This window comes from Dioscorea cayenensis, chromosome 22 (assembly GCF_009730915.1).
Source record: "Dioscorea cayenensis subsp. rotundata cultivar TDr96_F1 chromosome 22, TDr96_F1_v2_PseudoChromosome.rev07_lg8_w22 25.fasta, whole genome shotgun sequence".
NCBI lineage: Eukaryota > Viridiplantae > Streptophyta > Magnoliopsida > Dioscoreales > Dioscoreaceae > Dioscorea > Dioscorea cayenensis.
In genome coordinates, this window is record NC_052492.1 from 207,992 (window position 1) to 233,442 (window position 25,451).

The 25,451-nt window shown below is 38.6% G+C and overlaps 6 protein-coding genes across 6 annotated transcripts; 2 read left to right on the plus strand and 4 right to left on the minus strand.

Moving 5' to 3' along the window:
* Nucleotides 1–572: 572 nt before the first annotated feature.
* LOC120252701 lies at nt 573–1,460 on the minus strand. The gene has a single exon (XM_039260818.1). It carries the CDS (start codon nt 1,124–1,126, stop codon nt 788–790), a length of 339 nt encoding a protein of 112 aa, XP_039116752.1. The 5' UTR covers nt 1,127–1,460; the 3' UTR covers nt 573–787.
* Nucleotides 1,461–2,164: 704 nt separating this feature from the next.
* LOC120252686 (glycine-rich cell wall structural protein-like) lies at nt 2,165–3,112 on the minus strand. Its single transcript, XM_039260804.1, has 2 exons — nt 2,704–3,112; nt 2,165–2,613 (listed from the first exon to the last, which is right to left on the minus strand). Exons 1-2 carry the CDS (start codon nt 3,089–3,091, stop codon nt 2,165–2,167), a joined length of 837 nt encoding a protein of 278 aa, XP_039116738.1. The 5' UTR covers nt 3,092–3,112.
* An 817-nt stretch (nt 3,113–3,929) lies between these two features.
* On the minus strand, nt 3,930–5,490 carry LOC120252745 (3-ketoacyl-CoA synthase 12-like). Its single transcript, XM_039260887.1, has one exon. It carries the CDS (start codon nt 5,412–5,414, stop codon nt 4,077–4,079), a length of 1,338 nt encoding a protein of 445 aa, XP_039116821.1. The 5' UTR covers nt 5,415–5,490; the 3' UTR covers nt 3,930–4,076.
* A 769-nt stretch (nt 5,491–6,259) lies between these two features.
* On the minus strand, nt 6,260–12,186 carry LOC120252746 (glutathione reductase, cytosolic). The gene is made up of 17 exons (XM_039260888.1): nt 12,048–12,186; nt 11,770–11,918; nt 11,292–11,356; nt 11,048–11,117; nt 10,510–10,581; nt 10,023–10,226; nt 9,515–9,588; nt 9,351–9,434; nt 9,124–9,211; nt 8,967–9,048; nt 8,698–8,771; nt 8,070–8,177; nt 7,934–7,998; nt 7,288–7,401; nt 6,867–6,966; nt 6,715–6,768; nt 6,260–6,553 (listed from the first exon to the last, which is right to left on the minus strand). Exons 2-17 carry the CDS (start codon nt 11,914–11,916, stop codon nt 6,458–6,460), a joined length of 1,497 nt encoding a protein of 498 aa, XP_039116822.1. The 5' UTR covers nt 11,917–11,918; nt 12,048–12,186; the 3' UTR covers nt 6,260–6,457.
* A 1,168-nt stretch (nt 12,187–13,354) lies between these two features.
* On the plus strand, nt 13,355–16,198 carry LOC120252702 (phosphopantetheine adenylyltransferase 1). Its single transcript, XM_039260819.1, has 6 exons — nt 13,355–13,538; nt 13,618–13,689; nt 13,766–13,825; nt 14,568–14,662; nt 15,315–15,384; nt 15,686–16,198. Exons 1-6 carry the CDS (start codon nt 13,413–13,415, stop codon nt 15,812–15,814), a joined length of 552 nt encoding a protein of 183 aa, XP_039116753.1. The 5' UTR covers nt 13,355–13,412; the 3' UTR covers nt 15,815–16,198.
* Nucleotides 16,199–17,097: 899 nt separating this feature from the next.
* LOC120252724 (F-box protein PP2-B10-like) lies at nt 17,098–19,989 on the plus strand. The gene is made up of 3 exons (XM_039260847.1): nt 17,098–17,443; nt 17,607–17,725; nt 19,228–19,989. Exons 1-3 carry the CDS (start codon nt 17,159–17,161, stop codon nt 19,757–19,759), a joined length of 936 nt encoding a protein of 311 aa, XP_039116781.1. The 5' UTR covers nt 17,098–17,158; the 3' UTR covers nt 19,760–19,989.
* The last annotated feature ends 5,462 nt before the right edge of the window (nt 19,990–25,451 follow it).

Consider the following 25,451-nt stretch of genomic DNA (forward strand, 5'->3'; position numbering starts at 1 on the left):
TTAAATTGTAGCATTCTCTTTGCCCAAAATAATTATTCTAAGAAAAGGGTTCTTGCTCATTAATTCTTTGTACACTGATCCTTATTAAATCCCTCAACCATCTTCATTACTATCTAAAATCGGTGATTAAATATGTATGTATGTATGTACTTTTAATTAACACTAGTTTATATCCGAACAGTATCATATGATAATTAAGAAACAACAAAACCAGAAGAAACTTCTTTTACAAAACTCATTCTTTATTTATATATACACACACAACACCAAGGTCTTATATTTCAAGAGGTAACCACGTGCATGAACACATGCCCATGCATGCAATGAACCATGATCTCACGTTCCATTCAATTAAATGAGATTCCCTCCCAAATTCCCAACTTTCACTCATCTTCTTAAAATTAAAACTAATTCAAACAAAGTAACTAAAAAGTAACTTCGTTTTTGTCACAAAGACCAGCACAACAAGCCATTAAAGCTGAAAAAAAAAACACAGTAGAAAGAAGCAAGAATCTAATGTCCTCTCTTAACAACACCATCACAAACAAAACTAATCCTAAAACACCAAATTAAAAAAAGTAAAAACATGATTAATTTTCTTTTCTTTATACCTTCTTTCGTTCCAGACTTCACTGAGCCACCTCGAAAGTCTCATGCACGACGAGACAAAGCGAAGCCACGCTACGCGGTCTGCTACTCCTCCGGCTTCTTAAAAGTATAACCTGATCCCCAATAAAACTCGTCCACGTGTCCAGTCACGCGGTGAGGTGCTCCGCGAGGTATTATATCACATCTGCAACCACTGAGCCAGTTGGGTGGGGTTCACGATGCCCGGGATGTGGACCCCATCAACCTTCATTAGCTTCGCCACGTCAGCGTACTCTCTCAGCGCCTTCGCTTTCTCCAGCTCGGGTTTCGGGTTTGGCTTGGTTACCGGGTCGGGTTTAGACGGATCCGAAACGCAAACCCGACCCAATAAGGTGCCTTTAGTGAGGAACTCGTGGGCCAGGTACCCAGCCAAGAGCCAGTTAGTACTAGCCGGCTCAGAAGGGTCGGACGAGCAGCGGTCCTTCCGCTTCCGAGACACGCCATGTGTCACCAATCCGACCGGTCCGCCGCTCGACATCGCACACCTCTCCGAATGCCACGTCTGCGATAAGATTAGATTTTCCAAATTAGAAATGAACCTTTTCCTGAATTTGAAAAATGAGAGAAGTTGAAGGGTATTTTCGGAAATAAGGTGGTCGAATAGATCTATAAGGGGACAACAAGGGGCTTAAAAAAAAAAGGCTGGGATTGAGGAAATCGAGAAGGTTTCCGAGGATAAATCCGGTGATATCACCGGAGAAGATGTACGGATTGATGGACTCCGGCAAGGGGATTGGGTATTGAGGAGTTTTTAGAGAGAGATTGAGAAGAGAAATCAAGAGAGAAAGGGAGTTGGGGGTTTTGGAATTTAATTTGGGGGCGAGGGTTGAAAGGGGGGTGGGTGCGCTTTTATATTTTTGTTTGTCTGAAGATTGGACCTGTTTTTATGAAATAATTTCAGAGATGCCACGGAGACTTGGAGTGAATTGACTGAAATACCCCTGCATTGAGCCAAATCACTTCAGCTAATGACTGGAATTCATTGATTAGGGTTATATTAATATTTGTAATTAGTTTTATCAGATGAGATTATTGGTAAAGAGAGAAAAGGGTATTTTGGTAAAATGAAAAAAGGTGATGGAGATGGGTAAATAGTAATATGGTATTCACATAAGGACAAAAAGGTAATTGTGTGAAGGCTAGGTTTTACAATCGCGCAGCTCACTGCAAGAGATCAGGCCAGTGCCACGTGTTTATCATATTGAGACGCCATTCCAATGAAATTTCCACACATACCCTCTATTATTAGATTATTAAAATAAATATATAAATATTAAAAATAATAATAATAACTCCTCCACTAAAGACTTTCTTTCTATTTCAATTCATTAAAGAAAAAAGAAAAACAACAACAAAAACACAAAAAAACAAAACAAAACAAAATAAGGGAAAAACCATTCTCTTGTGACAACTGACAACTACGCTCTTACAATTGACTGATGATTGACCATTTCATCTATATTGACTGTGGTCAAAGCAAACATCTAGTTGACTGACAATTGACTTTTTTACTTTATCAACGACCACCACCACCACCACCACCAAAACCTCCACCACCGCCATCACCACCACCAATGCCGGCACCGGCACCGGCACCAAACCCTCCACCAACTCCAAAACCACCACCTACACCTCCACCGGCGCCGAACCCTCCACCACCACCACCACCACCAAATCCACCTCCACCGCCAACCCCACCGCCGGCCCCCGCTCCACCACCAAAGCCACCACCACCTCCTACACCTCCTCCTCCACCACCACCACCAATTCCACCACCGCCACCTATACCACCACCTCCTCCAGCACCACCACCAAAACCACCTCCGGCACCTCCACCACCTCCAGCACCACCACCAATACCTCCACCGCCACCGGCACCTCCTCCACCACCTATACCGCCACCACCTCCAGCACCACCACCAATACCACCACCGACACCGGCACCTCCACCCATACCACCACCCCCTCCAGCGCCGCCACCAAAACCACCACCTCCTCCAGCGCCAACACCAATACCACCACCGGCACCTCCACCTATACCACCACCAGCACCACCTCCAAGTCCACCACCACCACCGAGTCCACCACCAGCACCACCTCCAAGTCCACCACCACCACCTAGTCCACCACCAGCACCACCACCAAGGCCACCGCCAGCTCCACCACCAGCACCACCACCAAAGCCAGCACCAGCACCAGCGCCACCACCTAAACCACCATCCCTTCCAAACCCTCCATGCCTAAACGGGCCTCTACTGTAAATTCCATGACCCAGACCCCCACCAAAGCCATGCCTAGGACCATACAAAAAGTGTTTATCATCAGCTACACCATGATCACCATTGCCACGGATTATCTCTCTAGCATCAAGATTAACCACTGCTACAATGAAAATCAAGAGGAAGAGAGTTGCACCCCAAGTTGCTCTCATATTGTCTCTCATACAAAGAAGCTAAGGCGTGAATGCGTGGTAAATTAATGGTGAGATTATATATATATATTTATATATACAGACTACAGTGAAGGAAAGAGAGAGCTTTTAATTTACTCCATGGAAGCTACCACCCCCCACCAAAGCGTAGTAAATGTGATGGCCTTTGTTTGCTAGGTGCCAGTTGGTCAAGAAAATTTATTTCTCTCAACTGTCTACATCCTAGCTAGCTAGAACAAGAGTGAGAGAGTAAATTAATTAAGCTGTTATGAACTAGAGGATGAAAATTACTAAATTTACTCTTGAGGGCACTGCATTTGCTTTTCAGCTTCGACTTAAAGGCTACATAAAAGTAAAGAAGAGCTGGCTTTAAATGTCAACACCTAGGAACCATCATGCACCAATAATATTATATCACTGACAAAAATGATGTGAATATATATAGACACATCACACATACAGTTTGCTTAGTTATTAGCGGGTGCTAATTAATTCTCTTTTCATGCATGCTTCTTTACAATAGAGTTCATGTATAAATTGATGATATTTAGATATACAGTTGTATGTTCATGCATGCATGAACACTTTGGTTAAATGAAACGTTTTGGTTCAAGATTACACAATAAAAGAAAATTTTAAGGAAGAGAAGAGAATATGGTGAAAGTACATTCTGCAGGATGACTTTTTTTTTAAAAAAAAAAAGAATGTGGAAAAATAGAACAGAAGGTCTGAAGAAACTAGGGAACCAGCTGGGACCCAGATCATTGAAACACATACCAATAAATTTGTAAAATATTCCACAAACAGCTGATGCATTGAGTTATCCTCAAGTAGTTGAAAAAAAACAAAGAGAAATACAACCAAATGAAGTTACAACTTAATTAATTAAAACAAGAATTAAAAACAAACACATGCAAGCGCACAAACAACTAAGCACAATACTACAGAAGGAAGGTGAAATCTGCATGCAAATTGGAGTACGTACTCCACTAAAAGTCTAGGCTTCATTGATCCACCTATACTTGTCCATGAATGGATTCACTAGGGTTTCTGGTGGGTAGTCTTCAATGCAGTCCTCCCACACATTACCACTATCCAAATCCCTCATCACCTCGCACAAGCAACTGTTGCATTTGAATCCAGCTCCAAAGCTGATCATCAAAACCCTATCATTCTTCATTAACCTCTTCTTTGCTTCCATGTATCCTAACACATACCATAAGCTACTTGCCGATGTGTTGCCGAACCGATGAAGTGTCATCCTGGCAGGCTCTAAGTCATACTTTGTTAGCCCCAGGCTTCTTCCAACCCCTTCGATCACCGCCGAACCTCCTGTGTGAAGGCAAAAGTGATCAACAACTGACTTGAAATTAGGGTTAGGGTTAGCATGTTTAGAGCTTTGGTGAATTTTTCTAGCAATGTAAATTGCTAACTGTTTCATCGGCAAGATTCTTGGAGCCAATCTTTGCAGGTTAGCAGCAAAAGCAAGAGCAGCAGCTTTCGGCAAATCTTTACTGAGGTGAAACCCTAAGTAACCATTGTCATCCTCCTTCTGCAATGCACAATGGTGAGCTTCATCATTTGCACCAATGTGTGTTCTAACCAAGCATTTCAAACTCATCTTTGCTCTATCCTTCAAAGCTTGATCATTGGACAAGAGAATTGAGCAGCCACCTGATCTGAATAGGCAGTTGCCGAGCATCATCGATTTATCGTTACCGGAATACCAATTCGGTCCAATAGACTCTGATGTTAGCACCAATGCCATTGTCTTCTTTTTAGTTTTGAAGATGTTTTGAACTAAATCAATTGATATTACACTAGCACTGCAACCCATTCCTGATAAATTATAGGTCTTGATATCCTCCCTCATCTTGTAATGATTCACAATTCTTGCAGCAAGACAAGGAGCAGGTGAGAACATGGAGACATTGACGACGAGCACATCGATATCTTTAGCCGAGAAGCCTGACTTGCCAAATAGCTCATCAAGTGTGGCAAAGAAACATTCATCCATTTCTTCAACTCCATCTTCGAGTGTCGGCATCTCTTCCCTTCCGGCAATTATGTTTCTTGGACCGTAAGTGTCTTCGCCAATTCCGGAGTTAACAATAACTTTAAGTAGGAACTTGTGCTCTTTGAGGCCCAAGTTCTTGTTCCGGTGAACAATATCTCCGCAAAGCTCGGTAGAGAGCTTCCGATCATCGGAAGGTTTGAAACAGACATAGTCTAAGAGGTAGCATGTTTGGTTTCTTCGGTGATGATACAATAAGTTGAAAAAGTGGAACAAAGAGTAGAAAACAAGGATGGCAGACAACATGAATATGATGTCCATATCTTGAGAAGGATAAGAAAGAATGTGAAGGCCAGAGATTCTTAGTATTTCAGTGCATGCATGAAAACTGAATATTATCAAGTGCAATTTATGTTGTGAGAGAATGTGTATTAGATCTGCATGTATATATAATGAACTCATGCTCTTGACCAGTTCATTCCTAACATAATTTAATTAATGCATTCACACATATCCTCCAATCTCCAAACTAACTCTTCCAATATCCATTTCTCTTTTCATGCAGTAATATTTTTTTAGACGTGCAGTTTGCTCACAATTTATTCATGGTGATATACTAATTAATTAATTAATTAATTAATTAATTATTATTCTGACAACCACCCAACTAACTCACAAGGAAGACAAAAGAATTGCATGCAAATTGAGAGGATTGTGAGTTATGGCTCCCACTTGTATTTGTTGAAAGCCTTGAGCTTCTATATATTACTGAGAATGTCTTTTAAGCTGTCAATTGACAGAAGGTGATGGCTAACCAGCAATGGATAAGGCCAGGGAAGACAAGAAATTATTTTTTTATTTTTTGGCTAAATTTCAAAGTCAAATTCAAATTAAGGAGAAGACTTTGACTTTCAAGTATGGAAATTAAGAAGCAAAATTGTCAATGCGACCCAGTAAACCTTGTCAGAGAGAGGGACCACAATGTACTATGGATAAAGACGGCTTGATTCATGAGTCATGACTGAAAGACGTTGACTTTAATATACACAAGCTTCTTATCATAATAAAGATAATTAAATTACTCTGACTTTGCCTTCGTTCAGTCTATGGATAAAAATCAATAGAATTTATTCATAAAAACAAGTTTTTACAAAAATAATACAGACTGCAAAGAAATACCCCTTATTAACATAGCCAAAGGTTTTTAAACACTACATAAAGACCATGTCCACAAATAATAGTTCGTTTCACAGACAATGCTATCGGTGCCGCCATGACGACAAATGGCTATAATTTCATTATAAGACAAGACCTCTTGTACGAAAAAGATCGACAACAACAAACTCGTAGTTATCGTATTTTCTTTACAAGTTTGTTCTTGGTTTACCACCTGCAGTAACCCTCCTAGTCAAAGTTCGCATGGTCACAAATTCCTCAGCAGCTGAAGGGTGAATTCCCACCTACCATTTGTACACAAGAGTAGATCTAAGATATAAACCAAGTATTCGAACAAAACCTAATTATAATTATGTTTGTTGGATCATTCACTGAGATTATGAGACGTTGATAAACTCAATTTATATGAGAAAAGGGCGGGAAAACAATAGAAGGTAGAACTTACAGTGCTGTCAAATTGTGCTTTGGTAGCTCCACACTTTAGGGCAATGGCAATACCCTGTTAATATTGATAAGAAGATTAGTTTCATTTAGGCCAACAGCAGCAGGAAAATATATACAATTTTGAAAAGCTTTTACAGGTAATATTGAGAATACCTGCATAATTTCGGGTGCATCTGGACCACACATGGATGCGCCAATTACTTTATCAGTTTCAGCATCAACAAGAAGCTTCATAATAGATTTTTCTTGCCTTCTGAAAATAACAAACCAGGACCAGAAGTGATGGTAAGTGATAATTCGCAAATAAGTTGCAAAACAAAAACAAAGCATTTGAAATAGAAGGCCTAATTGAGTTTCTAGATCTGCCAATGACCTAATTTTTTGTTTTCATTTATAACCACATCGAGCGCATATAGTTCCTTGTTCGATTTTCTAAATGCTACCATTGTTTATGGATACATGTGAAAACATAATAGGCTTGATAGCCATGGGTGGAATAGTAATTTCAATAGACACGGGAATCATATTTGTATCTGCTTCCCATGGTATGGTACTGCCGAAAAATAACACTTACCCGGAGATTGTATTCTTCATAGGATTAAATGTTGATGTGAAAACCAGAACATCCCCCTTGCATTGTTTAACAGCTTCCTGCTCACTTAAGCCCACCACAGATAGGGGAGGAATGCTACAAATCAAACAAAATCCTCCAAGTAAGATGTATTATGAATGAAGAAAATCATAACAAATAACTCTTTATATTATCCCAAAGCATATTATGGCTTAAAGCAGTAACCATGAAAATGACTCCAGTTATGAAGATCGAAGACTGATGATGACAATCATTATTGTCACACGAAAAGCGGAACTCCAAGATGTGAAGCGCCTAATCATAACAGAACCTAAAACCAAGCCTATTACAATCCATCTACAAGTTATTTCTAAAGTTTCAAGTATTATCTTGTCTTTTTACATCAGAATTTCCTGTGATTACTTCAGCGTCATTTGAATTATTTCATTTATCCAGACTTTTCACACGTTAATATGTTATGTTAGTTATTGCTAATCCAACAAATTTACAAATGGTCATTTGCTAACAAGGGGGAAGGATGGTACTAGCTAAAAGTGGAACTTCACAAAGAAAGGAGGGATTCAAGGACACTTAAAAAAATTAGCTAAAATAGTAGGAAGGGAGAGATTTGCTTGGAAAGGGGATATACCAGAACACAGCACAAGGGATATAATTGTAGTCTGGTTTAGTTGGCTGCCCACCAAAAACAGTTTTCTGCAAGAGAAAGAATAAAGGTTGAGTTAAAAATAGCACACAAGCTCATATTCGATAACGTATGGCCATACCGAGAAGTAAGTGCCCTCCATTAATGCCACAGGGGTGAGATTCATTCTGTTTGTAACATCACCAATAGCCCATATGCTGGGGACGGTAGTCTGAGAATATTCATCTACCTAAAGAAACAGAAACAATTACATTTAGACCAAAAGACACATGCTTAGTGAATGAACTCCATCATGAAAGTACATCTTGCATGAAACCAGTGAGAAGACACTTCGGATGTGTTTGGTTGAGGGATAAGAACTTGAGGTTAAGGGAATCTTTTTTAACCTTTCGATTAGAGGAAAAAGTTTTATATATAAGCTGGTCAGACTTTGACTTAATTAATACTAATAAAAAAATATATATATTAAAATTAAAATCTTACTTTTCCAAATAATAATAAATATTTATTAATATGAATATTTTAAAAACTAATTACTAAGAACATAAATTAAAAAAAAAAAAATTAAAAAGAAAAGAAAAAAAAATAGTTTCTATTACCAAGTTGTTTGGTTGGGGAAATCAAACATAAGGTTAATATCAAGAAAATCTATTATGCATCCCATAATCCAGGAGAAAAAGATGCATATTTTCATGGTTTGAGACTTGAGATTAAAATTTGATGAAATCTCTAATTTAGAATGTAGCAACCTTGACAGCTCCAATCCTATCAACCTCAACGCCAACAGCTTCTAAGTTCAACCTTTTTGTGTTCGGACTTCTACCTGTAACAAAAAGAAAGGAAATGACTACATGCAATGGAATGTTGAATCACAGCAAATAGGAGATACAAATATATATATAAACTTGGGCCAGGAGGGGGAGTAATGATGAGCTATCCGCACCCACATACACTTCTATGTAGTACAGCTTATGTAGCTTATGTCATAGAAAGGCTAAGTAAAAGAGCAGAGAGATACCTGTAGCAAACAAAACAGCATCTGCTATTATTTCATCACCATGATCCGTAATGACTTTGATACCGTTTTCAGTCTTACTCAACTAAAAATAAAATCGTACCGTTAGGAGTTTGTCAAAAACATATATCTGAAGAAAGCATAAGCAGGGCAGAAATACCTCTGACAAATTTGTATTGGGATGTAATCTAATTCCCCTGCCTTCAAGATTTTTTGCAACCACAACTCTCATTTCATCATCAAAACCCCTGTTATTAATAATATGATTTGCTTAATAATGCAACAGCAAATTTTTCACTTAACATCAAACAAATAAACAAATCTCCATGATATCCATGACTTCGGAATGAAACTTGTTCAGTAAGTACATTTGGTATGATAACAAACCTTAATGGAAGTTCCTTCCTATAAAATAAATCAACCGTGGCACCCATCCCTCTCCATATTGAAGCAAATTCAACAGCGATATAGCTGTATTAGATGATAGATTGGATCAGAAATTAATTATACCAAAATACGGTAACCAATGTGCACAAACATAAATGATGTACCCTCCACCAAGAATCACAGCATGCTTTGGTAAGTCTTCAACACTTAAAGCCTCATCAGAGGTAATAGCTAACTCCTGAAAATGTCAGATTCGAAGTAAGAATATATAATGGCAGAAGAGAATCATCCAGAAGTCTAACTAAATTTATGTTCATTAAAAACCATAAATACAAAATCCCGCAATGTAAACAACAATCACCGATAACAAACTAGTTTTATGTTGCCATGAAATAGCATACTCTATAAGCGAAAGATTTGGGTCAAGATCCTACATCTAAATGATTATATTTCCAATGCAAACCATGAGGTTTGTGAAGAAAATTAGATTATCTTCTCTTAATACGGTAGAAGGAGCAATCAACCTAATAAATACATGGGAGATGAATGTTCTACAATCACAAGAAGGAAAATACAATCCGCTCTCCAGGAGAAATAAAAACAAGCGCGAATTTCAGTAAAGTCAAATTCATTATACAAGTTTAATCATCACACATGGAATAAGTAACAAACCTGTCCTGGAATATTTACGCGTTGAGCCCGACTACCTGTAGCGATCAAGATATGTTTTGCTGTATACAGCTGCTTTAAACCATCAGGGCAGGATACCTCTACCTCATGGGCACCGGTTATTTTCCCCTCTCCTTCAATCATTGTCACACCAGAACCGGACAACAACTTCTTGTACACTCCATTCAATCTAGTTATTTCCTGAGTCTGCAAGTCAGTTGGGAGAGATTCATCATAAATTATCACCAAAGACCCTAGCTAATGTTAAAGAGCAGAAATACAGGAGTATCAAAAACTGATACAAAAACTTAGTTGTTCAATTTGGAATATAAGCTGGTTTTCCTATCTTTTTACGCTTGATACCATGTAGATGCTGATGTCCAACATTGAAATATAAAAGGTTGAATGCTTTCTTGACATTAACAAGATAAAATTCATCACTGTCTATAGCCATAGTAGACATTTACGAAGGTATAATTATTACACAAACCTTATTGTGCAAAAGTTGTTTCCAATTGAATTCAAGTTTCTCCCCATACTCCCACCCGTAACTTTTTGCATCCTGCAGATCACAAACAAGCTTCAAATTATAAACATAGATGTCCACCGACACTTAAAAGAAGAGACCAAAATTAAACATATAAAACCTTTTTCTATTGTTGATCCTTTGAAAAGGAAGAGTTGGCTTTGCTTTATTAATTTGAACGTCCTAGCTAGCATGAAGGAATCTTGTAACATGAGATGATTGGGAATTAAAATAAATCCGGTCTAAAATATTCTAAAGTTTTACCAGTTTCCTACTTAAATCAGTGACCAAGAAAGAAAACAAGTTTACAGCTAAGATAGGTGGTGCTAATTTCATTTTCCAAAATAAATATATAATTCTTCATCACTGAATAGTAATTTACTTACTTTCATAGCTAGCTTAAACATGTTAATGAGGTTTTGCAAATTGCACTTTGTTCATACAAAATAGGGATATAAACCAGCTGCTTGAAAATAATAATAATGATAAATAAAAATAACACCTCTAGTTCACCGCGAAATGATGCACCATATACCAAAATCTTTTTGGGAACACAACCTCGTATAACACACCTGCCATGACAAATGATCAGACCATTAGGATCTAATTCCATGCTAATACTATATGGGTGATCCAATCTAAGTAGATAGCTGACGCATTGAAAGAAAAGATAAGTGAAAAATCAAGCACAATAAATACACCACAGAAGAAAAAAAAATTGTGAGGTTAAGGATGTAAGAGATTACGTTCCACCTACTCCACCATTAGCTTCTGAACTGATCGGGTGAAATGGAAGTTCACAAATTGCAACCTGCACATATTTCATTGTGTTACTGTGTCAAATGGAAGCAAATCTCGGACACTATGTACTGAAAATGAGCATAATTCCATTCAATGAAAACATCCCTGACTTTCGAATGCGACCCAAACTTTAATTTACCATATTCTGGACCAAAAGCAACAAAATTTGATAGACAAAACGAAGTGAAACTAAAGCATAATAGAAAAAGGTCAATAAAACTGAAACCCAAAACATCAAAGATCGAAACTTTATGCTCACAACTCACGCTCCGTATAAATCTGCGGCAAATAAAAGTAGTTTCTCATTTTCAATTACAACACCGATCCGAAAAAAATCAACAACATTACTACAGCGCCGTCACATATAAGAACATATTAAAATTTCACAATTTATCACTATATCTTGCAGTAATGACACCAAACCTTAGCGCCAAAGCCCGCCGATGTTCTACTGGCTCTGACGCCACCGCTGCCGGCGCCGATGACGAAAAGATCAAAATCATACTGCCCTTCCACTCCGACCGAATCCTCGGTTCTCAACTCCCCATCAATAAGCATCTTCCTCGCCATCACTGATCACAATCACCATCAAAATCGTGAACAAAAACTCAACGCACCGATTCTCCTCAAAATCAAACGAGATGCCATAAAAACACTACTACAATCAGATCGATTATAAATCATCAAAAAAACATCAATACCTGTTCCTCCCGTCGAAATAAGATTGGCCTCTAGGGTTTTGAGAAGCGAGCGTGAGATGCTTGTGAAAATGAAGAATCAAAAAAGGAGGCTTCTTTCTATTCTCGTAACTTCGTTGCGAGAAGTCGGGAATTTAGAAAATGTAGCAAAATGCTGACCAGAAATGAAGCTACTTTTCATTCTGACCATGTATTTGAAATAAATAACAAAACTGCCATCCGTTATTCCTAAAGACTTGTGTATTGTTGTTTGCCTCGAGATATGTATTCTCAGTGAATTTGGACAATTAAATATTTTTAGTTAATTTTAATTTTAAAATTTGAATATTTTAGACTACTTTAAAATTAGTGTTTTTGGCTGATTTTTAGATTTGAATGTTTTAAATTGCTTCGAGATCTATTTTCGATTGATCTTAAATTTATAAATTTTGAGAAAATACCGATAAATTGTGTTTATATAAAAAAAAAATAATTAATTATTATAAATAAAAGATATACACATATCAAATAAGGTAATTTTAGAATATATCTAAATAATTATCATCTTAACCATATATTATTCTAATTTTATTATAATTTAGATTAAAATAAATTTATTTTAATATTTTGATTTGATTTGAATTAGGATATGTATTTGATAAATGTATATTTTTAATTTATAATAATTAATTAATTTGTTTATATAAACACAAACTATCACCAACGGCCTTTGGGTTAAATGGTATCGGGTTCCTTGCGTAAGGCGTTCATTTCAGGGAGGACCCAGGATCGAACCTCATGTCCTACACAAGATGAGAGCACATGTGTTGTTCTACACAAGATGGGGGCACGTGGGTCGGCGTTGAGCTTTGCTTCCCACACGTGCACGTCTCTGGGTTATGGTGTTTGTCGCTTTTCTACAAAAAAAAACAAAAACAAAAAACAAAGGTATAATACCCTAGTTGGTCCCTCTACTTTTCTCTCTCTTCTCTTTTGGTCCCTCTACTCAGAAATGCTCTCGACTAGTCCTCTATTTTTGAAAATATGCCCACTTAGAAAAAAAGCTCACAACCAGTCCCTCTACTTTTGAAAATGTGCCCACTTAGAGGGACCAAAAGGGAAGAGAGAGAAAAGTACAGGGACTATTTTGGTAATTATACCAAAAACAAACAGACTATCCGTATTTTGGCAAATAGAAAATAATTTTTATTAATTAATAATATTTTGTTATTTGTAGAAACCTTGAAGGGTCCCACTTGAAACTTGAAAGATGTAGTTGGTGGGACATGCATTTTGGCACAACGTTTTATATTCATCAAAAACCGCGGAAAAGGTTGAATTCTCACTCAACGGAAGGGTTGGTTGGTTAGAGCTCCACATCCTCTCGCCATGGATGCCGATCAGATGCTCTTCGACGAGGATGCGAAGACCTCGGAGTCCCCGGAACCTTACCTCGCCGTCGTCCTCGGTGGCACCTTCGACCGCCTTCATGATGGCCATCGCCGCCTCCTCAAAGTCGCCGCCTTTCTTAAGTCTCTCGATCTTATGTTTTTGGTTTTCTTTTGATTTTCATCGAGTTTTTGCTCCTGTTCAGAAGTCGGCGGAGCTGGCGAAGGAGCGTGTCGTCGTCGGGGTTTGCACGGGACCGATGCTCGCTAAGAAAAAGGTCTCTTTTGATCCTCTTCTGTGGTTTTTCCCTTTCCCATATGAAATGTTTGATGAAATGTCTGTGTGATTTGCAGTTTGTGGATCTAATTGAGCCTGTGGAGATGAGAATTAAGGCTGTTGAGGATTATCTCAAGGTGAGTGATTTTAATGAGCATTGATTTTGATTTTAATCCAAGTTCAGCTAGATATTTTTGGATTGCAAGTTTTAATCATTGGTAGTTTTGCTAACAATTGGTGATACCTTATCATCTCTTACTAATAGGCAACTGACTGCATTCATCTCATTAGTTGGATTTTCTGGTATTGCATTTTAAGCAACTTTGCCCCTTTCCCTTTCTTGTTGCTCTTGTTAGATACTACGTGGTGACTGCTTGTTGGTGGTTTCTTGTGGGGTGTCTTGGAGTGCATTTCTTCACCTTTTCTCTGTTGCTCTAATCTTTTGGCATAAGTGAAGAAAGCAGTTAGATTTACCTGAAACTAAGTTAAAACAAATATGCACAGTAAATGTATATTGTGAGACGATTTCAAATCAAGCTTTATATAGATATGCTCTTTTTGTTTGTTTTTATTTTTTTTATAAGCATGAGAGGGCAGTTCTTTCTTTTTCTTTCTATATGGAAATTTGTAAGCCATCTTCTGTTAGAGGTATGTGCGTGTGCCGAAGTATTTTATCATAATACAATCTAATACAGTTGCCAATAATTGCTACTGATCTCCACTTTGTTGCTTTCCTATTAAATCCCAAGGTATCCAAATTGTTTTGTGGATGATCATTTAAGCAGTCTATTGAATTCATAGCTGACTTCTGCTCATTTGTTTGTATTTCACTATTTTGTGTGATATCTTATTATTCATTTTTTAATTTTTTTTTCCCAGTCTGTTAAACCAGGGTTGATTGTGCAAGTTGAGCCCATTATAGATCCGTTTGGTCCATCCATTGTTGATGAAAAGTTGGATGCTATCATTGTCAGGCATGTTTCTATCACAAATTTCAAATTGAACTTCTCATTTTGGGGCTTTTTTTTTATGAAAAATGTGTTCATATTCTGAATTTCCTTTATGTACCAATTTTTTTTTATCGTCTCTCAGCTCTGATGGGTATGTTTGAGTAAAGTAGAAGATTGTTTTTTGGCTCTAGTGTGTCTTAATTGAAATGAGGCTGGTCTCTATGTAGAATTTTGTAATTGTTAGGTTCCACTTTGTTTGTACACCCAACACTTAATATAATTAAGGAAAACTTCTGTTTCATAATAAATGAAGCCAATTGCCTGAAGTTCAGTCTCTACTTGCTCTAAATAGGATTATAATTGGAGTGGCCTTACTCCCAGAATCATTATATATATGGCATCTTTTTCTATTTGTGGATGAAAATCTGGGAACATTATGCTTTAATAGATTGATAGAAAACTTTGATCTGTTCTTGTTAACTGTCATGAGTGACCGTTGTGGCATGAAAGAAACTGTTTCTCCTGAAATATATAATAGATATGCAGCATAGATGGGATGGTATGAGGATCTCCATCACATTAAAAATTCCTTTTGTATTTGGCATTCTTAGAGCTGTCCAAAAATGCTGCGTTTTTAGCTTCATCTTGTCTAACATGTTACTGGGTGTATTGCCAGCAAAGAAACTCTATCTGGTGGGCTTTCAGTGAACAAGAAGAGGGCCGAGAAAGGTCTTCCGGAGCTGAAGGTGTGTTCAATATTTCTCTTAGTAGTTTTTTGTATCATCCTCCTGAGAAGCAACTTCTTTGTGGTCATTATTATTGTAAATTCAAGATGCCATGATCACATTATTTATCTCTATTTCTTGTTCATTTTAGTATTTTCTTCCTTTCATATGAAGACAGAAATCAAACATTGGGAAGCATGTCACTGAAACTGCCAAGTTTACATCTTATAGATTCACCTTTTACATAGATGCTAAGAAGGTTGAATTTCATGTTTGAACTTGGCATCTGTTAATCCATCCTTGAGTGCAAACTTATCAACAGGTTGAGGTGGTGGATCTTTTATCTGGAGGAGAAAATGAGGAGAAGCTAAGCTCTTCTGCTCTAAGGAGGCTAGAGTACGAGCGGTCAAGGACCTCCAAAGAAGAGCATGAAGGAAAGCCAAACCAATGATCAAAGATCAAACCAGAGATGATACACAAGTCCCAGTTCTGTAATGATTCAAGATCACAAACCCCAGTGCAGCAGCTGTTCCTTGAACCATTCTTCCATAAGAAAGATGAAAAGCCGGCAACTTTCATCAATCTCATGCCGATAAAAGCAAATCTCTTTTGTATTATTTTGAAGGCAAAGCTGCCTACCATAACTAATGGACTCCATGTTTCAGAGTCATTGTTTACATAAAGGTTCAATTGTGATGCCATGTTGCTCCAATTTAATTCCTGTTGTGACTTCCATGTGCTACTGCACAACACTCAAAAGGAAGGACTCCGTGACTTTTTCTTTGGATAATTACTGAAAAGTTTAAAAGTTGCCAACTTTCATATACATCACTTTGATTTTTCTTTTGTACTTTTGAGAATGAATTCAATGAATCAATCAAATAGATGCACAAACAGCTTGTTTTTTCTGATGGTTTTTCCTGAGAGTTTCATTAAGGACTAAGAATGCTCAAAAACGCCAATTAAGATAATATGAGCCAGTTTAAAAACATGTACTCTTTATACTTCCAGACACAATTCTAAAAATTATTTATTGTGTTCGTCTATTGTTTGCTCCGATAAGTGGTACTTTGTTTCTTAGATAGATTTTAAGTTTCTGTTCATTTTTTATTTTTGCTTCTGTCTTAATTAATGTTTTTGTCAAATAGATCACAAATGTGGTATTTGAGTTACCGATAGAGTTCTTCACCGAGTAGTGAGAGTTACATTTCTAGAGATGTGCGAGATAGTTGTGTAGATGGTTCCAGCACCTATGTGTGTACGAGTTCTGCTCCCACTTGCTCCACCGACCCTTGACGGTCTAGCATGGTCTTCAGTTGTTTGTTCCTCTTGTCAAAAAAAAAAAAAATGTACAGACATAAAACAAGCTCAATAAACATTTGTGTTCTTATTTTATGTGAGTTTTATAGTTTAAATTTGGAATAATTGGAAATAAACACAAAGTACCAAGTAATAAAAACTATAAGAGGCCATTGGTGTAATTAAGCATTTTCCTTACATGTAAAGAAATGTTACAAAGTTGCATCAATAATAATAATAAATTAAAAAATTAAAAAATTAAATAAAACGGTCCAGTCGAGCCCAGCCCAACATGATCCAAGAACCGACTCGATCGAGCGAGGGAAACGCGGTTCGTATCTCCAACTGTCAAGAGGCGAAGCCTTCGTGACTAAGCTTTGGCCCCTTCTCTCTTTCTATATATAACTCTTCAACCCCCTCGTCCTTCTCATCTCCTTTTCTTGTTTTCTATCTATATATAAATCGAGAGCGAGAGAGAGAGAGAGAGAGTGTAGATATGGCCGGAGAGAAAGAGATGGCCGGAGTGGATTTCAGTACGTTGCCGGAAGGGTGCATCTCGCATGTGTTGTCCCTAACCTCACCACTGGATGCATGTAGGGCGGCGATGGTTTCCCCTGTATTCCGCTCCGCCGAGGCCTCAGACACCGTCTGGGAACGCTTCCTCCCTTCCGATATTGCCGGAATCTTAGCACGCGCCGTTGATAGGGTCCAATATTCGTCAAAACGGGACTTGTTCTTCCGGCTCTGTGGTGATCCAATCCTCATAGATGACCGTAAGATGGTAAAAATCATTTTTTTGCCTCTCTAGGGTTCTTAATTGTTCTTTTTCCCTAAAAATTCATCTGTCTTTCAATTGAATTTGAATCAGATGACCAAGGAGCTAGAGATTGATTTGATTTAATTTGATTTGATTTGATTATTTATTTCTTTATTTGGGTCGGCAGAGCTTCTTCTTGGATAGAATGACGGGGCGGAAGTGCTATTTGTTGTCGGCGAGGCTTCTGACGATCGTATGGGGCGACACTCCGAGTTATTGGAGATGGATTGATGATCCTAATTCCAGGTTTCCATTTATCCCATTTTTTTATTTATTTATATTTGTTTCGTTGATTCTGGATCACTCTCCTTTCTTGCTGTCTTTTCCGAAATCTTTCTTTGTCGTTGAAAAGAGGGTTTACTCTCAATTGATTTTTTTTTTTTTTTCTTTTTTTTCTTTGAAATCTTGATACAATATTGATTAATATAATCGGATATTGATATTAAGAACAAAAAAATTAAAATTAAAATTAAAATGGGATTGTTTTTTGATGGGAATTGACATGGATTAGGATTGTATTCTAATGATTGGCAAGATGTTTTACTGTCAATTCTTACTTTCTCAGTTAGATTCTCTTTTATTTAAGACTTTTAATGGTGGGGTATGGTATATGAACTAGACTATGTTTTCATCTTTATTCCTTTATTTATATGTTTTACAATTTTCGGAATTAAACTTTCACCTTCATTTGGTATACAAATACTACACTTCAGATATTAGTGATATTTTTATTGGAATTAATTGTAGAAAAAGCTCATTACCTTTATTAGGATGTTGACTTTATTCCTATGCTTTCGAACATAATAAACTCTAGTGGTCCTTGATAATATATGTATATACATTATACACACACTGAAAATTGAATTTTAGCTTATGAATATCTTTTGGTGCTCATTTTTTTTTTTTTTTTTTTTTTTTTTTGTATCCAATAGTATTTTTCTTTTGTCCAATATTTTACTCATGTCTATTGAGAATTGTTTTTTACTTTATAAAGTTTTTTGGTGGTCCCTAAGAATATATTTGCATGAGTGTTGACTTTTGCTTTATAAAGATTCTTTGTTAGTCAAATTCTCCCCGTTCAAGAGTATTTTTTTTTCTTTATTGTCAGAAATAAAATTTTTGCATTTGTATTTGTCTTTAATTTGATTTGTAGTTTATAAGGATTTTATGATGCCAAAATATTAGTATCTAATAGCATTTATCTTTTACATGATGATTTGCGGGTGAAGATAATTTGATCATGAAAATCTCTCTCTAGCTGTTTAAGTGCTTGAGTATTTTTTTTATAAAGAAGAAGAAGCGATTGAGTATCTGAGAATATATATTTGTTTGAAAAATTAGTTTTTAGTTTATGAATATCTTTTAGTGCACAAATTCTCCATGTCCAAGAATATCTATTTTTCTCAATACTTTACTGGGTGTATTTTGAGAAATTTGACATGAGATACCTTGCATAATTGACATGAGATAATTTGAATGTAAAAATCGAATATTTTAAAACATATGACAATGCTAGTTTCTCTCAAAGAAGTAAAATCTATCTATATATATATATATATATTTGTTTTTCCCCGACTTTTCTATGAGATGTCACTGATTCATTTTTAAGTTCAGAATGAAACGGATAAAAGATCGTTGTTCATAAACAAATTATGTACTTTCTCCATAAACGGAATTTTTGATTGATGAAATATATCCCTTTTATAACATACATTTCTGAAACCATTTGGTTGCTTACAAATTAACAGATTCTCAGAGGTGGCAGAGCTTTTAGATGTATGTTGGCTGGAGATCCGTGGGCAACTGGACACAAAGGAGCTATCACCGCACACCAAATACGTTGCCTACCTGGTCTTCAATCTCACAGAAGCCACTAGAGGCCTGGAACATCCATCTCAAGAGACATCAGTGAAGGTAGGAGCACAAGTCTCCTCTCACACCACTTGTTTGCAGACCATTGAAGATGCATTAGCAATCCGGCCACGCAGACTCCGACCACGACGGTGGATCGGTCTGGGCTTTGGCCCGCGCTTGCGCCGGACATTCATCGAACCACCAGTGCTGGAGCCCCCGGAGCAAGCCACGCCTGCAACTGTGTCTACTACGAATATAGTACTACCTCGTAAAAGAGAAGATGATTGGATGGAGATTGAGCTGGGGCAGTTTGACACTGATTGTGGTGATGTTGGAGAGGTGGATATGAGCTTCATGGAGGTCAAAGGTGGGTTTTGGAAGAGTGGTCTCATTGTCCAAGGCATTGAGATCCGTCCAACAAACTAAAAGTCTCGTTCTGCTTTCATATCAATCTAAACATATATATATATATGTATGGGTTCATCTGTATAAATGTCTCTAGTTGATGATCTTCAGTTGTTAGGTTTAAGTTTGAACTCAACGTAATATTCGTTTATGGTAAATATGGCTGTATTCGAATCCAATGTATGGCAATTTTCTTTTTTTTGTAATTGTTTGTGGTTTAATGAGTCATGATCGTCAGATGTGTTTCTTTACACCGTCTGAAAGATTTGGTAGGTGAGCAGGGATGTATTCATGATAAGAGAGTTTATCTGGATACACGTAATATTGTTTGGGAAAAGTTGTGTCTGGCTCTCTCTTTGACACGTCGTTATCATCGTGTCTTTTGATCCTTTAATTTCAACATTGGATGCTAATTGATTATGCCGGGTATACAAGAATAATGTTGCTGTTGTTTTCTCATATAATATTTTACTTATTTTTCGCTGTCCAAACTTGTTTGACTATCACAATTTTAATTAGGGAAAATTACTGTTCATCCCTCGTAATTTTCAAAACTACCCAAAAACCCTCTTACTTTTAGACACCCTTTGACAAAGACTTCAGTTAGTGTTTAACTTCCCTTTACCCTCACTGCTCACTTCAAATGGGCTCCATGTTGTGAAATCCCATTTTTTGGCCCCGAAAATGGTGGGAAAGGAAAGCGCTAAATCACATCATGTTCAACCTTTTGAAGAGCTTTTCGCGGTTTTAACGTTTAAATATTTTACTAATATGTTTAATAATTATCATATCCGCTGTAATACTTCCCATCTCCGCTTTAACGTTGTCTTTTACATGTATAACTATTCATATTAACGTATAAATTCTCAAAGTCTCGCAGAAAGCGGTGATCTTTTTCGTTTGATCCGAATTCTGGCATGTAGCGCGTAGGCGGTGGCAGAGTTATGGTATCCCGTGCATAAGAATTAATGACGGCATTAAAATTTATGCACGGTAACATAATTTTTTTCGAACACCCGCTCGTTCTCATCGATCGATATCGACAACGTGCGTTTAACTTTTTTTCTCGGATATGAAGAGTCGACCGCTGTGGAATTCACACCATAAATAACCGGAAAAGAACCCTCCCCATGGACAACCACTCCTCGTCAGTCCTCATCATCCTCCTCCTCCTCCTCCTCCTCCTCGCCTCCTCCTCTTCCCACGGACAACCACTTCTATCCGAAAGGATGTTTCGTGAACCTTCTTCCCTTATCTTGAGAATCGTTTAGCACGCAATCACGCAACAAGTTAAACTATCTTTTTCGCTTCAGTCGAAATGCTCTCATAATCGCCCGAATCGCAGAGGATTCTTCACGGTGGATGACGGGCAAGCAATTAAGCGAGCATTTCGACTTGGGTAAGAAAAGAAATTTTTTTCACGTATTTCGTGATCGCGGAGGATTCTCTGAGGAGGGAGATCGAGAAACATCCCTTTAAGACGGGGTTGATATTTATCACTCGAGACTTTCTCGCTACCATTTAAGAACATTACGTCGATAGTACAACTATTACGCTCGTGTTTAACTATCGGGATCTTCGCTTTAAGTCCCGACCACGACACATTGATTAATAGTCGCTTTTCATGAATGTGTGTTGTTTAACCTTTTTTTAATGTTATGACGTCATGCGAGTTCAAGTTGACGCGCATGTTATCGCAAATCCGTGAGCATTCGAATGTCATGAGACACTTGTTTCGCTATACTGAGGGTCGAGTCGTGAGTGTCCAAAGTCCGAGCGGACGTTGTAAATGTTGTAAATGTTGTAAATCTTTTATAAATAAAACGAAACAAGCTTATTTGACTGTGAACTTCTGAAATTTAAACATAGACCTAGTAAAAACAAACAATGTGGGAAACAAAAGGATGTCATTGTAAACAAACAATGTTCGCGAGTTACATTGCAGCCGCTGCCAAGGATCCGGTCACAATCGACGATCTTGCAATGAAACTGTCGCCGACTAGGCATTGTTAATAAACCGACGATGACAGGGAAACATTGTGTATTGATGGGAACCTTTCCACATTTAAACTCTTACTCTTTACAACGAATTGAATGTATTTACACAGAGACATTGTTATTTTAAACGGATACAGTGTAATTTGAAATATTTCAACTGATGTTTAAACAATGAGTGCATTTATTTAAACAGAGACAGTGTTATTTTAAACGGGTACACCGTATTTTGAAATATTTAAAACTGATGTTTAAACGATATATAGTATATTTAAACAATGAAAGTGAAATGTACACAATTACAACGTAAATTAAACAATGAAATAAAACCGAATGGAATTTAACCCTGCTTTACTAATTCAAAAACAAACAAAATTTACATTAAGATATACAAGTCATGTTCTTCGAACACGAAAACAATGAATTGAATTTGTCCGATTTACATTTGAAAACAAAATCGACGATCGGATATACAGGGACATGTTATTCAAAAACAAAAATTTAACCCGCTGTGACGACCCCCTTTGTCATGCGGACGGCTACCGCCCTCCTCTCCTTAAGTATGCGGGTAACATACCGTAATCCGAGGTAAGGAACGCTCTGTCTGCAGTAGCCGTAACTTCTCACCCCTACGATACTGCTCGATAAAACCGCGATGACGTGAGCCCGGCGCAATCGACGCTTCCTTGTTTTTGGCGTGGGGTTTCGTGTCGCGCACGAGCGGGTACTTTGCCGTCGCCGACTCGCCTAACTCCATATCGATACAAAGGTCGAATAGATTCCGCTGTCGAGATATGCAAGTCGAGATTAGAATATCGATTTAAATACCAAACAGATATTAATCGGACATAATTAAAGAACTTACCATGTCCAACGCGTCCTTATCGTACTCCCGGACACGAAGAATAATGCCCTGTATTCTTGTTTATCATTGTCCGGGGACGACGACATGAAAGTGGCCATTCATGATTATCGGGAGGATGACAATTTGAACTTCATGCGAGGTCGCGCAAGCATCCCCGATCATAGCCATAATTGTGTCATGTGCGTCGTCCCCGCTTTGACATAAACAGTATAAGCGGTCTGGTGATGGAGGCGCGCCTCTTGTAAGGATATGGCTCTTTGCTCGCGACTTTTTGTATGATGCATACGAAAAGCGTCCCATCACATCATCGCTGACCATCTCCTTCCCTCAGCAGCGTGTATAATCTGTCAGCGTGTAGTGCCGACAGCGTCATTCTTCCACACGACGGTCTTTCGAGGTTAAACGATAATGGATATAATAAGACCATATTGTAAATATTTAAATGATATTATCAATTGTTACATGATATTATATATAATTAAACGATAAGTAGAAAACTTAAATGATAACATAAAGGTATTAAACACTATTAGGAAATAGTTAAACTCTATAAGAAACCCTTTAAACAATAACATAAAAAACGTTACACTTACCCGTCCCATAGAGCGGTTGAGGAAGATCCTCATCAACTCCTCGCTCGATTTGTTAAAGACGACTCGAGCCAACCCATTTCTTCTTCTTCGAATAAAAGCTTTCCCGAGCCGTCCCGATCCAATTTTTTTGATTGGCCTTGATCATCTCTCTCGTTGCTCGGTCGGGGTCTTCATCGACGATCTTCCTTCGATGCGGGGGACGATGGCGGCAGCATCAGCTGCATGACACATCCTTACATGGTTGTTCTTGTTGTGGGATTGTGTCCGGCTTGGGTCATGATCATGTCGGCCACGGCCACGGCCACGCAGAACGGATTCGACGATCTTCTCAACCGTGGCCATGACAACGGCATCATTGGGAGACACACCCTTAACTTGTTCTTGATCTTCGAGGATTGTGTCCATCTTTGATGCCGCAATCTCGCGGCCGGTTCCACCGGTCGACGATTTCATCGAGAAGAGAGTCAACGACCTTCTCAACCAGCGCAACGGCCACATCATCTACGATGTCCTCCACCGTCGTATCCATGTCATCAGCAATGACGGACTCGATACTGACGATCGGCACCGATGGTGTTGCTATTGCTTTCATCGTCGACCCGCGGTGGAGACGAGGCGATATTGTTCTCCTCTTTTTCGCAAGTCTCTTGAATGTGGCCGCCTTGGAATGACCTTCCCGATGATGTCGTCGTCGTCGAAATTCCGACGCCTCGTTCGTCCCGGGTGCTTCGAGTTCTTCGAGGGATGGCGCGGCACGGTTGTGAAACGTCCCTTCCAGCGCCTCCACACGAGCGACAAGCCGAGGAAACTCGGTCTTCAATATCTGGCATGCCTGCATAAGAGTTGCGGTGACATCTTCGCCCAATGTCACGGTGGAAAGCTGCCACGGTCGGAGGGCTGCCATGGTCGGGGGACTGTCGTTGATCGTGGTAGGGGGTTGTTGCAATCTGCTGAGGGTAGGGGAGGGCTTCTCCGGCGTCGAGGAATGCGTCTGGCGTGGTGGGGTGGAAGTAGGAGAACAGGGCGTCCAGTAGCGACGATGAGGTCGCCTCTCATCCCCGCCTTCGAGCAAGTGGTTCCGGGAGCGATGGCATCCATCCGTCGATCGCCCCAACAAATATTTCTTCTTAGATTCGTCGGAACCATCTCGAGAAACTAACATATGTAAACCAAACAATTTCAGTGAGATCATTCATTTTAAACTATAAAAACTATATTTAAAGCGAGTGTTTATATATTTAAACGTTATAGAATATAATTAAAGCGGAGAACAAAAATATTTAAACCGGTATGAATAATAGTTAAGCGGTAAATACTAAAGTTAAAGCGCTAAATAAAATGTTTAAACATTAAAGACTTATGTTAAACATTGTCCATGATTTATTACCTCTTTTCCATCGAGCGATGACAAGCTGCTTTCTACCGTCGCTTGCTTCGGGTAAGTACTTTCACCGTAGCACAAAGATCCTTGGGATCTTGCCGAAACGGACTTTCTTCCCGCTCCGGCCACCAGAAACCGAGACGTTAAAAGCGCGACCGAGCAACCCTTAATGCACCTCGTGTTGGTCTTCTTCCCGCGATCTATCTTGCACTCGGGCTGCCGCTGTGGAATATCCTCCATAAGCCACTTCAGCGTCGCTCGCGCCCTACGCGTGATCGCCCTCACGGCTAGTAGATCATCGACGTAATCAACGATCCGGGCTCTGAACCGAGCATGATGTATTTGGGAAGAGGATTGTCCCCACGAGGTACACCATCGAGTTTGACAAAATTATCTTCTTCTCCTCCTGTCGAACAAGTTGCACCAGCAGTGCCTTCGACGGAGTCTCCGCTGCTTCTCGTAGGTCTTGATAGATACCGCCTTCTCGAACGCGACCGGTTTTCTTCTTCCGAAGACCACCGCTGCCGCCATCGCAACGCTGCACTCAAGAACGAGGGCCACATCTCGAGGTCCCAAACTCAAAGCAGCTTTTCCCCGATCCCCGAATTTATTGGTGCGACCATCGCATCTTTGCAAAAGAGAATCAAGAAGGGCCCTCTCTTGTATATGGCTTCCAGCTCAAATAACGCGCAAACGTGTCCTTCGAATAATCTCCCCAAAGGTCGAGGGGTCATGTTAACTTTCAATTCACATAAGGTCTCCACAACCGGCAGTCAAATAGCAACGCCCATTAACTAGGGTTGACCGCCATAATCACAAGCTCATCGCGATAATAACAACACATTCAACACGCAGATTGACAAAAAGTTTAAGCGGAAA

Coding starts and splice junctions, on each gene's coding strand:
- LOC120252701 (XM_039260818.1), bottom strand. CDS start 1,126: ATGTCGAGCGGCGGACCGGTCGGATTGGTGACACATGGCGTGTCTCGG.
- LOC120252724 (XM_039260847.1), top strand. CDS start 17,159: ATGGCCGGAGAGAAAGAGATGGCCGGAGTGGATTTCAGTACGTTGCCG. Junction 17,444..17,606: donor TCATAGATGACCGTAAGATG/GTAAAAATCATT, acceptor TTGGGTCGGCAG/AGCTTCTTCTTGGATAGAAT. Junction 17,726..19,227: donor ATTGATGATCCTAATTCCAG/GTTTCCATTTAT, acceptor ACAAATTAACAG/ATTCTCAGAGGTGGCAGAGC.
- LOC120252745 (XM_039260887.1), bottom strand. CDS start 5,414: ATGGACATCATATTCATGTTGTCTGCCATCCTTGTTTTCTACTCTTTG.
- LOC120252702 (XM_039260819.1), top strand. CDS start 13,413: ATGGATGCCGATCAGATGCTCTTCGACGAGGATGCGAAGACCTCGGAG. Junction 14,663..15,314: donor TTGGATGCTATCATTGTCAG/GCATGTTTCTAT, acceptor GTGTATTGCCAG/CAAAGAAACTCTATCTGGTG. Junction 15,385..15,685: donor AAGGTCTTCCGGAGCTGAAG/GTGTGTTCAATA, acceptor ACTTATCAACAG/GTTGAGGTGGTGGATCTTTT.
- LOC120252686 (XM_039260804.1), bottom strand. CDS start 3,091: ATGAGAGACAATATGAGAGCAACTTGGGGTGCAACTCTCTTCCTCTTG. Junction 2,614..2,703: donor TGGTGGTGGTGGACTTGGAG/GTGGTGCTGGTG, acceptor GCGGCGCTGGAG/GGGGTGGTGGTATGGGTGGA.
- LOC120252746 (XM_039260888.1), bottom strand. CDS start 11,916: ATGGCGAGGAAGATGCTTATTGATGGGGAGTTGAGAACCGAGGATTCG. Junction 8,178..8,697: donor ATAGGATTGGAGCTGTCAAG/GTTGCTACATTC, acceptor CTGTTTCTTTAG/GTAGATGAATATTCTCAGAC. Junction 6,967..7,287: donor ATGAAGAATACAATCTCCGG/GTAAGTGTTATT, acceptor TGTTATTTTCAG/AAGGCAAGAAAAATCTATTA.